This window comes from Puntigrus tetrazona, chromosome 13 (genome assembly GCF_018831695.1).
Source record: "Puntigrus tetrazona isolate hp1 chromosome 13, ASM1883169v1, whole genome shotgun sequence".
Taxonomy (NCBI): Eukaryota; Metazoa; Chordata; class Actinopteri; order Cypriniformes; family Cyprinidae; genus Puntigrus; species Puntigrus tetrazona.
Window position 1 is genome coordinate 24,589,865 of NC_056711.1, and position 12,643 is coordinate 24,602,507.

General features: G+C 38.4%; 1 protein-coding gene across 7 annotated transcripts in view; it reads left to right on the plus strand.

Annotated features, from left to right (window-relative positions):
- Nucleotides 1–12,643, plus strand: part of smap1 (small ArfGAP 1) — an 86,455-nt gene that overhangs the window by 72,525 nt on the left and 1,287 nt on the right. For all 7 annotated transcript variants that reach the window (XM_043254729.1, XM_043254731.1, XM_043254733.1 and 4 more), the window contains 2 exons: nucleotides 6,838–7,063; nucleotides 7,638–7,954. In XM_043254729.1, coding sequence (XP_043110664.1) covers nucleotides 6,838–7,063; nucleotides 7,638–7,954 — 543 coding nt within the window. The remainder of the gene's footprint in view (nucleotides 1–6,837; nucleotides 7,064–7,637; nucleotides 7,955–12,643) is intronic.

Here is a 12,643-nt window from a genome sequence, read left to right on the forward strand (position 1 = left end):
TGGAAATTCCCTTCAGGCTTTATTTATCAATTCATTTATTTGTTTTATTTTTTCCCCATGCAGTGTATTTTAAAAAATGGTGCTGCTTGGGGCTTTATTAAGTCATTTATTTGTTTTATATTATTTCATGCAGTGCGTTTTAGAAATTCTGCACATTGGGCTTTATTAATTATTTTATTAAATTTGATTGTGTTTTTTGAAAATTTTGCTCTTCAGGCTTTTCAGAGTTTTACATTTTGCATTGCCGTTCTCATTGGCAGTGTTGTATGTTAATGTGTGCTGTCTGGGAAATGACTCACTGGCAGACGTATCATCTGGGTTGAGGGCTATTACTGCCACCGATGGCAGACTGTGCGTGTGTTTGTGTAAGGAGTGTTAAAATTATGGTATTCTGCAATCCTGCAAGGTTTCTTTTTCCATTCTTGTTCCGTCCCGTGTTTGTCCCTGTAGTTAGTCTAATCACCATGCACTTGTGTATGCCTCCGTCCTCTGCATCTGATTAGAACAACACACCTACGTCTGCAAGGGCACATTGAGGTCTAAAGTACCATTAGCGTAGAATGTATTTATTTTTAATTTTTTTCCCAGATGGCTTAGTTGTGTCATCATCTAGCAGGTACTAATGGGGCCATTCTAACCAGCTATCCCTGGGTCCCATGCCTACCCTATTCATAAAACCATTAAAAAAAAAAAGTCATATGATAGGTTGTAGACTATATTATACGTACAGACAAATGCATGAATGGTCGGTTCTCACGAAAGATTGCCCCGAGGATCTGAGGATTGACTTATTTCACGCTCCACGATCCGAATTCACACGTTACCAGCTCTACCTTTTAAAGACAGAGAGCTTGGAAACACAGCCAATCCATTCACACGTCTCAAGAAAAGGTGAGGCCGTCGCTTGTGACCACATGCAAATTGTTGGGATATTTAAAGAACACTTATGCATATTTTAGGATTCAGGGACAGTAAAGCGTCAAGTGTATTAATTTTTCTCTTTAGCAGACGGGGTAAGCTGGCCTTAATTGGTCTTGCTTTTTTCACATTTATAGTGTGTGTATGTATGCGTGTTCTTACTTTTCCAGGACAGCTCATTTTCTTAAAAGTATCCTAGAGGCTGAACGGCTCCTTGGGTATGCAAGCATGGCATCGAGTGTTGCGACCAGGGTCAGAATGCCATCTGCTTTTATTCTCAGCTTTTTCATTGGGAAATGTAAGCGAATCATTATTAGATGCAATTAGCTGGAATTAATTTCCTTTTTTCAAATTTTCTTTTGTAGCTTTATTAACTTTATATACGAGATGTATTAATAAATGTGATTTCATTTAAAGTAAAATGAATGCATTCAAATGTTTAATACGTTGGCAGTTTAATACATTTTTTGCAGATACGAGGAAGCGCTGTTAAATTAGTGCCACAGTGGCCTTTAATACTTAAGGTATTTTTGGTCGTGTGTGGGGAAGAGAGTGAAATCATTCTGCTTATACTGCACATGGGAATGTGATCTTCACTTAATGGCACTATGGTTGAAGTCTAGACCAGCAGAGTATCGATCATGGCCAAAGTGAGGCAGTGGATATATTACACAAGGCTGACTGGAAGCAAATAGGTCAGAGTGCTAATGCAGGCTCAGATTTCTTCATCTTCTATCTGTAACTGCTGCTAACTAACACAGTTAACTGATCCCAGAGCAGCACCACAGGGACGCGCTTCATCAGAACGTCTGCTGGACCAGTGCAGGTCATGAACGCAATACAATCAGTCTATCTGCAGCCTGGGGCTGATGGGATGGCTGTTTGTAAAGAAATTTGCAGATTAAGGCATGCTAAAAAAGCACACCGGTGCAAATACTTTCATAGCTACATTATATGCATCATAAGGAACCTGTCTTATATACTTAATCTGATGTTTCTATTTTTGATCGTTTTATGACAGTGAATTTTTTTGTGCAACGTGTTTATTTTCCCCCCATCATATTGTTGATTGTGTAGCTGTGTATTCCCCAGATGGCCTCTTGTCTCATCCGCTCTTTCCTGCTGACTGATCCTCAGACTCTGAGCTGCAGTGGGACCTTGGCAGGGTGGCACTGCCAGACTCTGCTCTGGCACATACCCAGCATGCGCCCACTGCTGCGAACGACCGTCTTCACCAAATCCAACCTAACGCATTTGTGATTTTTGGGGCACTTCTGTTCTTTTGTTTCTTCGCTTCTTTTTTTTTTTTTTTTTTTTGGTGCTTGGGTTTTTCTGGTTTCCCAGGCAGAAGGGGGCTTTTGGGGAAACTGGATTAGCCCAGCCCATAGCACCACCAGAGTGCTAATTATCTGTGTGGGGCTGCTAATCAGACAAAGCCTACTCTGTTGCACATTAAATCTCTCTCTCACTCTCTGTGGGTTGGGGGGAGCGAGTGAATTGTGTTTGGGGGTGGGTAGAGCTAGAATATGCATGGTGCTCCGTGAATGTCACGGTGAAATACAGGCTGCACTGTGTGTTTGTATGGCTCGTGTGTGTTTCTGTGCTAATGTGGGGGTGGGAAAGATCAAATATTCATGGGTTTGGTGCCACACTGATTGTGGTGAATGAGAAGAAAGGATAGAGTTTATTATGAGAGTTCGTACGAAATTGCATACTTGCAAATTAAATACTATGTTACATACTAAAAAAGTACTTCACGATAAATAGATGACCGACAGATAGGTAGAAAGTTCTGTCTTATCTGTTCAGCCACTGATCTATCTATAATTCTATTGTTCGTCCGTTCTATAGTTTGTTCTATCATTCTGTCTATCGCTTTATCTATTGTTAAAATATGGATGGATAGATAAAAAACACCTATATATGCATTATCATTCTATCTAGCTATCTATATCTGCCTATCTGTCATTCCATCGGTCATTCTTTGCGTCTGGCTTTCTATCTTTCTATTTATCGATCTCTCGTTCTCTCCATGCATTCGGTACATCATTCTATCTGTCATTCTATCTATTTCACCATTATTAAACTACAGACGTGTACATGTGTACACAAAAGTGGTCTCTCCCTCTCATTCGCGGTGTCTCTGAGTTACGGAGCGTAGACGTCCTGGCCTCCCCCTCCTCATCTATTTTTAATTCTAATAGCATTTCCTGTGTCCCTCTGCGGACTCCCGTATGGATCCCTTCAAATGTCACTCATATTACAAATAGAGAAAAGGGCTTATGTCATCTCTTTTTCATAATGTGGCCTGGAAAAACGCTCTTTCCTGCCAAGTGTGTTCTTGCTAGTTTCTGGGGTCTTGAGACGAGCTGTCAAGAGTGTGTGTGAATTCTTTGTTCCTCGCCTCTTTTCTCTCGTGCATATCAAAGACCGAACCCGTTATAGGCTGTAGCACACAGTTGTGTTAGCGTCATCCTTCACAGGTTAATCATCCGAGGGGTTTGCGTATCAGATCTGTGAGGCGGTGTTTGGCTTATCGCGCCGCAGTGCTGTTCACCCGTGTTCGGCTCGGCTCGCTTCTTATCAGATGCGCGACTGCCGCAGCAGCAGCTGGAGGTGTTACTCCGGCATTCCTAAGCGCAGAGCTGCATATCGTCGGCCCATCTAAATGGGAAGAGAGCGTCCACATGTGTCCCTGCCAACCTCCACCCCGTCCTCCCAACCCTGCCTTTTTGCCTCTGATTACTGTGGAACATTTCCTTTCCTGGAGCTCCAGGACACTGATGGATAGACAGCGGGAGAGCGGAGACGGCATCTGAATCACGCTCTTTTCGTTTAGTTTTATTTATGAGCTCGTGTCAGGCACGTACTTCAGCAGCGAACTTCTGAGAATGGCCTGTTCGATATCTGCCATCTGAGTAAGCATGTTTGCCACTTAATGATACTGGAGTGGGAAGATTTTTGTGGGGAAAATCGATTGATACACGTATCTATTTGTTTTCGCTCGATTTGAATTCAAATGATGTGGCACATTCTCCCCTCTGTTTTCACTTCCTCCCTCCTGTTTTTTCTGTTTCTCTCTCTGTAGAGGGTGAAACGTTATAATTAGCTCTAGTACTTAAAAGACCCTGAGAATTCATTTGGCGAGTTCAGCTTCTTTCCTGTGTTAACTTGTTTCCTGTTGAAACATAAAGTTTAAGTCTGACTTTTTATTATAGACATTTGCTTTTTCTTTGGTTATAGCCACGAGCATAATTTGCCATTTGCTATTCTAGTCAGAATCAGATGGCATAACTGTAAATTCACATAATGTACAAAAATACCGGTATGTATTTTATTGCGTTTATATATTGTATTTTTATTGACATTTGTGTGTGTGTGTGTGTGTGTGTGTATGGAGAAAGAGAGCCCGAAAAAGAATGTAATTGTTTTTTTTTAATAAGTCTCGTTTTTAAATAAAAAAAATAGTGAAGAGTAGAGCTGTTAATCGTGATTAATCGCATCCAAAATGAATGTTACTCTTTACATAATGTGTGTGTACTGTGTATATTTATTATGCATATATAAATACACATGCATTTTGAAAATGTTTACTTGTATACATTTATATATTTATTTTCTTATATATATAAATGTTTAATGTATAAACAGCATATTTTTCCTCATCTATACATAAATGTGTAAAATATACACAAAATTAATAATAAATAAATATACACAGTATATTTTATGTACAGAACATTTTTTATTTTAGATGTGATCAATCACGATTAATCATTTGACAGCACCAGTAAAAAATCTAATATTGTGAAATATTACAATTTAAAATAGCCGTTCTCTGTTTTATAATAATATAATAGAATTTAAACAGCCATTAATCCAATTTTCAGTGTCACATGATCCTTCAGAAATCATTATGCTGATTTGCTGCTCAAAAAATAAAATATACTATTATCAGTGTTGAAATTTTTCTGCTTAATGAACTTGTGGAAACCATGATAATGTGTGTGTGTGTGTGTGTGTGTGTGTGTGTGTGTGTGTGTGTGTGTATGTATGTATATGTATGTATATATATATATATATATATATATATATATATATATGTATATATATATATATGTATGTGTATATATATATATATATATATATATATATGTGTATGTGTGTATATATATATATATATATATATATATATATATATATATATATGTGTGTATATATATATATATATATATATATATATATATATATATATATATATATATATATATATATATATGTGTGTGTATATGTGTGTGTATATTATATAAAATGAACATGTTACAGCTACAGATTATACATGCACATATATATACACACACAAATAAAAATATATAAATATATATATTAATAAATATTAATATTAATATTAATAAATATATAAATTGTGTATTTGTGTGTGTGCTCGTGCATATGTATACTCTGTAGCTGTAACTTTATCAATAGCTTATAAATACCCTCAAAGCTAGAGGACAAAGAGACTATGTAGTACAGTTAAAGCATGGTGTGCTTCTAGCGTACTGTCCTCAGTTCTGCTTATTATGGTGTGATTTCCTCCTGATTCTTATTCACGGATGGATGTGAGCCAGTGCCAAACCTCAGCAAGACTCACCCGGGTCTCACACATCACTGAACATGACCTTGGGCCACTGTTGAGTTTCTTCAGCCATGTGCCACCGGAGTCAGCAAGTTACTTGTCACCATGCTGACTGTCCTGGAAATATGAAATACATGACTTAGTCCTAGAACTTTTCTTCAATTTCATATTGACAGACTTGCTTTTCCGAGTGTAACCATGGCATCAGCCGTACCATCTGCAGCTTTGTGGCTGCTACTCTAGCATCACACGACTGTAATTGAGTAAAAGGATGCAGGTGCTTTGACTGAACACAAACTGCCACTTACTGATTGTCTTCTCCATCTACTGTTATTTGTGTGCGCTGTAAGTTTGTGTAAACGGTGAATTGTGTCTCCTCTTCCTGAGTTATTCATTCATCACAGCTGCAGTCTAATTAATGTCATTTCTCTGCATGAAGATGATGAAGCCTTTCTTTCATCTGTTTATGTGTGTGTCTTCTCTCCTCTGAGTTTGTCCAGGATTTATAATTTTAACCAACTTTGATTTGAAAATTTGCCTTTTCCTTATACGTTTAGTAGGAATATATGTGATTTAAGCATATACACTTAACTAACTTTAACTTTAAGCATTCACAAAAGTTTGGTATTATTACCGCACATTTAATTGTACAGTGACAGTAACCTGGTCAAGTTTTGATCCAGTTAAAACCAGCCTAAACTGGTTAGCTGGTCTAAACTAGTCTAGGACACCAAGATCTTTGTTCATTAAAAAAAATGTAACTTTTATAAGATTCTTAAATATTTATATAATGTTCATAATAAATACATTTTTCTAAAATTATCATGTTTAAAACATTAAATAAACGTATGTAATATTTATTGTTTGCTTTTTTTACTCTTCTTTTGATAGTATTTCTGTTATGAAATTGATTTGTATAAATAATTGATTTTAGATTTTGCTATATTATTTTTCATTTATTTTGACAAAGTAGTATATAATTTAACAAGAACATGAATATAAATAAAATGACTTTTTTGCTTCTTTTCTGTTAGCGTTTTTCCATGATGAATGTTTCAGAGCTTTATCCGGTTGATTTGGCACAAGCCTCCTACCATTTAGACTGGAAGGTCTGTTGAGATACCTCATTTGGCTCACAATTTTAAGGCCCACAGATACACCCATGCATGTCTGTGATTGCTAATGAGTTTTATTGATATGTGAGGGAGTTATTGTGTGAAGCTATATAAGCCGGTGTTGAGAGTGTGCATGGCTTGAAGTCAACCGTCTCCTCTGCTCTGCAGGTCAGTTCCAGTAAGGCAGCTGGGAGCGCTCAGGCCAACTCCGCCGGAGGGGCTGTGGCAGGTGCTACGGGCACAGGAAGTGCTGCTCCAGCACAGGGAGATCTGGACCTGTTCAGCGAAACCAGCGGGAGCAGCAAAGCAGAGGACTCGGCCAAGAAACCTCTCTCCAAGGACTCTATTCTCTCCTTGTATGGCTCCAGCACCGTCCCACAACAGCCTGCGCAAGGTACATCCATCCCCCAGAGTCCCACTTTCTTAATCCTCAGAGAGTGAGCGAACTGAGCGAGAGAATACAGATCTATAAATGGCGCTATGCATCCAGAGTCCATTTCTAATGGTGCTTTGGCTGTGTGTGTGTTTGAGTGAAAGAGAAAAGCAAGCGAGGTTCTCGAGAAGCCCTGCTTTAATGGGGGTATCAATAATTCAAGCACTGCGTGTCTCAGCACTCTGATACTGCTGAACGTGGTTTAAAGCTGCCTGCTTCGCCTGCCCTACTCTTCAAAGAGGACATTTCCCAAAACCTCAGATGCTCCAAATGAAGGCACTGCCAATTCTTCACCATCAGGACGCGTTAGATGCCCCCTTTCATCCTGCGCACCTCTTCTGTCTCAAAGATCCATTTCCTCTGGGCTCGAGGCGAGGAACTGCACACATTAGCGCAGATATTGATCGCTCTCTGCCGTCTGTGATGTTTTGTGTGTCAGTGTCCTCTGGTCTGCTTCTGTTTTTGTCCCTTTGAACATATTGAACATGTGTAAATCTTCTTATTTGTGTATCTTTGTGCGTTTCTGCTCCCACAGCGACTGCGATGTTCATGGGCCCATCTCAGATGCAGTTCCCTGCGCAGCCACAGGGGAACTTCCAGGCCTTCCCCGGGATGGGAGGAGCTATGCCGCCCACTACTATGATGGGGGCCGTCATGGGACAGGGCGGTGCTATGATGGGCCAGAACACAGGCATGATGGTTGGTATGACGATGCCTAATGGTTTCATGGGAAATGCACAACCAGGAGTGATGGGCTTGGCCCCGGGCATGATGGGACCTCAGGGCATGGTGCCCCCTCAAAACATGTATGCCATGCAGCCAGGTCAACAAGGACAGTGGAATATGGCACAGGTATGTTATATAGTTGGATTTGTGGCTTGTAATGGTGCTGTAACCAATTCGCCACATATAAAATGTTCCTTTAGTCACTGAAATAAGTCTCTTACGAAATCATACACATCTCTGTGACAGCTCTAGGCTTGTGAACGATATAAAGTGCACTTTAAAAACATCCAGTGCTATTTTAAGTTTATGCAAGAAGTGTTGTGGTATATTTTGTTTGCTGAAATGTCTTTTGAAGAGTGGGTTTTTCAGTTCAATTCCCGCATTTATTTGCCAGAAATGCATGACATACAAGGAGTTTACTGCTGGTATAGGGCTTCCCATACTAAAAATAAACAAAAAACAACTTACAGCATTTCAAAATTACAGTATTATAAAATTACACAGTAGAATTTAGAATTTTTATGGCTACTTGGAAAAAAAAGCTGTTCTGAAATCTTGTTTTACCCAGACTATAATGCCTTTCAGAAGGTAAAAGCTGGAGTTATTATATTATATTATACTTAAATGTATATGTAAATGTTAGTTACCTTTTTAATAAAACCTTCATATTTTTATCTAAATGTGCAAAACTTTATGATTGATTGTTAATATAAATAAACATCATATTATCATAGATATGATAATATATTATTATATTAATACATTAAATGCTTAGGGTCATTAAGACTTCTTTTAAAAGGGATAACTTTTAAGCCCTATTTACACCAGGAATGATAAATCTAAAGATAACTAAGATAAAGATATTAGTGTCCACCAGTGGATAAGCAGTCTGCTGCTTTAAATTCTCAAGGTCCTTATAGAATCATGGATTCTGGTTGTTAATGTTTGTATCATTCATTAGCTGGAAAAAAATCATTCTTAAAGTGATCCAGATGAAATAGTTTCTCTCCGCCTTTAACGTTATAGATGTGGTATAGACTGTTCTTTAATATTGAGAATAAATGATAAAACTGTATCCTTGTCGTTATCTTTATAATTATCGTCCTTGGTGTGAACGGGCCTTTATTCAGCAATTCAGACATTTGTAATGTTAAAAATTTCAATTTCCATTAAATGCTATTGATGTAAAAAGTTTTATATTGTATTATAAAGACAAGTGCGGTATGAATTAAACCTAAGATTATAATATGCTCCAGTTATAAAAAAGTCTTCATGAAAATAAAGTAATGATATTGTATTTTTATGTCGGATTGGTAAATCGGTTAACTAGTAAGCGCTTCAACCAACCGGAGTCTATCACATTGGGTAATAAACGGCCTAAATAAGTCCACATTACAAGAAGAAAAGGGTCTGCAAATTTTGTCAGCTGCAAGAATTCATTGTGGAGCGAGCAATCAGGGAGCTGGCAAATGAATGATTAATGTAATAATATCATGGCATAAATGATCTTATAGGTGGGAAGTGAACCTGAACAAATGTCCTGATTACGTACTGTTGATGAAGGTACACTTAAGTCACAAACCAGAGGTCAAGAGCTTCAGGTTAGGTTCATAACGTTTCTCTGGGGAATGTATTTTTAACCAACCCTCCAGAATCTGCCATGAGTCATAGATATAAAAGTAGACGTTCATCATCGGTGCAGTGTGCTGGCTGCAGTGGATCAGCATCGGCTTTTTATAGAGAGAACATCTATATCTGAAGCTATTACCGTTCATCATATCCCATTCCAACAATGCATCTCCCGGTATCCGCAAAGCTTTCCTTTCATTCAGATCAGATCTTTTCATAAGCATTTCAGGTGGAAAGCGAGCTGTCACTTAAGGTCTCTCTCTGTCACTCTCAGCGTATAATCAGGGATTCATAATAGGAGTTTTTAAAATCCTCATCTAATCTGCTGTCACCTCCCATCTGCATGTGGCTCATTAAAGATGAGTGCTCAGTGACTCCGACCTCTCAACTTCTATCATCTCCCCGCCTCTCCCCCGCCTCCCGTGGCCCGTGACCCTCTGCGTATGAGGCTCAGAGCAGAGGGAGTCCGAGATTTCAGCCTCCGGGAGGTTAATTACACATCATAAATCAATACAGCATGCTTTACACTCACACAGCCTTAATTAAAATCCCTCCCCACAATGCAAGCGTGTGCGCACTTCCTGAGTTATAGGCCTTCAGCAGCACATTTGTATTTTGAGAGACCGGCTGAGGATAGAAATGCGTTTGCTTAATGGCTTTCTGGAGTGAGGGTAATTTTGTCGCGCGGTTCCTGGGAGGAGTGTTTTTTTTCCGAAATGGTTCTGACTTGAGATGTTTTTCTTCATTAGACGGCACACAGAGCATCTCCCTATTTTCCGAAGGAGGACTGAGGAGAACCAGTGCACAGGAAGAAGAATCATTAGTGTTTGATATTTACTCCCCTGAATAGCTGAGTACTGTTCTTGGAGTATTTACAAACACACACACACTCTCGTTGCACACTTATTTCTCCATGCGTAGGCAGTATTGTGTTGAGGAGGAAGCAGGTGTAATTACGAGATTGGCCAAATTTGTCCTGCTGTGCATTTGAGCACAAAATGAAGTCAAGGTCCACAGCGGATCCTCCTGAGGATTTTTTTTTTTTTACATTTTTCCCTCTGACTGTCTCACTTTAGTCATACACTTCATGGCCTAAAGCGGTTTAGTCACCTTGTGAGACATCAGAGCACTCCAGGAGTTCACGGTGATGGATAACCTCCCTCACTGCCTCAGGATGGGGTTTAGTTAGAATTAAACACGAATAGAAGTCAAATGATATGCGTCTGGATTGTGTGTATTGTAGTTTGCATTTCAGGATTGTATGGGAAAAGGCAAATGCTATTCTTTCTTTATATTCAAAGTGGCTTTTTCTTTTTTTTTTGGTAGCATATCAATATTTATTTCCCTCAGTCAATTTATTGACGTTCCCAAAACACTCCCAAAAACATTTGTGCTAATTAGGGCTTATGGATTTTTAAAAAATGTACCTTTTCCATTTTAATATATTTAAAAAAGTAATTTCTTCCTGTGTCCGCAAAGCTGAAATGGTTATTACTCCATTTTTCAGCGTCACGTTATCCTTCAGAAATCATTCTAATAGCTCATTTGCTGCTCAGGAAATACAGTTGTTGTGATTAATATTTTGTGGAAATAATTTGTTTCAGGATTCTTTGAACAGGAAGTTCAAAAGAACGACATTTATTTGGAATAGCAATCTTTTGTAACATTATCAAATGTCTTATCACATTTGATCAATGTAATTTAATTTTTAATAACGCTCACATTTTGGAACGGTTGTGTAGTCAGTCTAAAAACAGTCATAATTAATTTTTTAACGCATTTATTAAGCAGTCGGCGTATAAAGTCTTTTATATGTAAATGAGCTCTTTTATGATTGGCCAGCCTCTGCGTACTGGCACGCTTCACTGTTTCACTCATCAGATCAGGCTGAGCTGCTGAATGGTGAATAAGCAGTTATGCAAACATTGACATAACCTTGTATAAACATTATGTAAACACCAACCATCTAGTCAATTAGTGAGGTCGGCTTTGTTTTAGCCGTTGTTGTTGTTTTGGGGGGTTTTTTTTCTTAAAAGTGGTGCTTCACAGGGCATAAATTTAGAGACGCAACTTAACTGAGAGGTTTTTAGCATGCTTGAGAGCTCACTGTGGTTTAGTGTGCTGTTAGAGTGTCAGCATGGTTTAAGTCACCTCTCTACGTTCATCCCCTCTAAAACACCAGCGCTACTGCTATCAGAGCGCCACTTGTGTCACAGATCCACCGCATTCAACATATTTCAAGACGATTACTGTCAGACTTGTTGAACTGATGATATGTTGTGAACCGCAAAGTTTCTTTGCGAAGAAATTACTTTTGTGTAATAAAGGACTGTAATAATTTTAGCCTCAGAAAACCCAACGAATGGTCGATAATGTAGCTTTTTACGTCTGTTGTCAACATTGTGCATCAAACTCTTATTACGAAGATAGAAAAATACCATCTTCCGTTATGTATCCCTTTTTGACAGCTGGATAAAGATTGCACACATTTTAGTTCCCAGAATTCAAGTTAATAATGAAAAATAGGAGGGCTGCTTATTTGAAACCATTAGTTTTTCCTCTTTCTGCTGGCTATGAGCTGTAGAGACAGCGGTATAAATCAGACAGACATGTCTGATGGGCTGCCCCACAGCCAGCGTACCCCACAGGACCCTCTCCTCTTCTCCACACTGCTCTCAGGAAGAATACTGCTGGGAGTCGAGGGAAAAGAGTAGAGCTATAGAAAATGAAAGCGAGAGGGAGAGAGGTAGATGAAGTGTAATAAGAGGTGCGATGAGTTTAAAGATCAGAGGACAGCTTAGTAACCTGGAAAAAAAAGGAACATTGGGGCAAAAGGCCAACCACAGGTGAAAAGGCTGGTCAGAACTCTGGTCTTATGGTGGAAAAACACCACTTTTACTGTTTATGCTAGTTTATTCTCTGTTAATACCAAAGCTCAGTCAGAAACCTAGCAACCTTCTAACTTTACATATAATTATTATTATTAGTTAAATCAAATTACTCTTGATTTCTGAAGTGTGAAGTGAGTGCTGAGTAATGGCTGCTGAAAATTCAGCTTTGTCATCATGGAAATAAATAGAATTTTAAAATGTTAATAATTTTTTTTTTTGTAAAAAAAAAAATAAATCAGAAAATATTTAGTTAAATATATATGATAATATTTAAGAATATTATTTCTTTCCCATG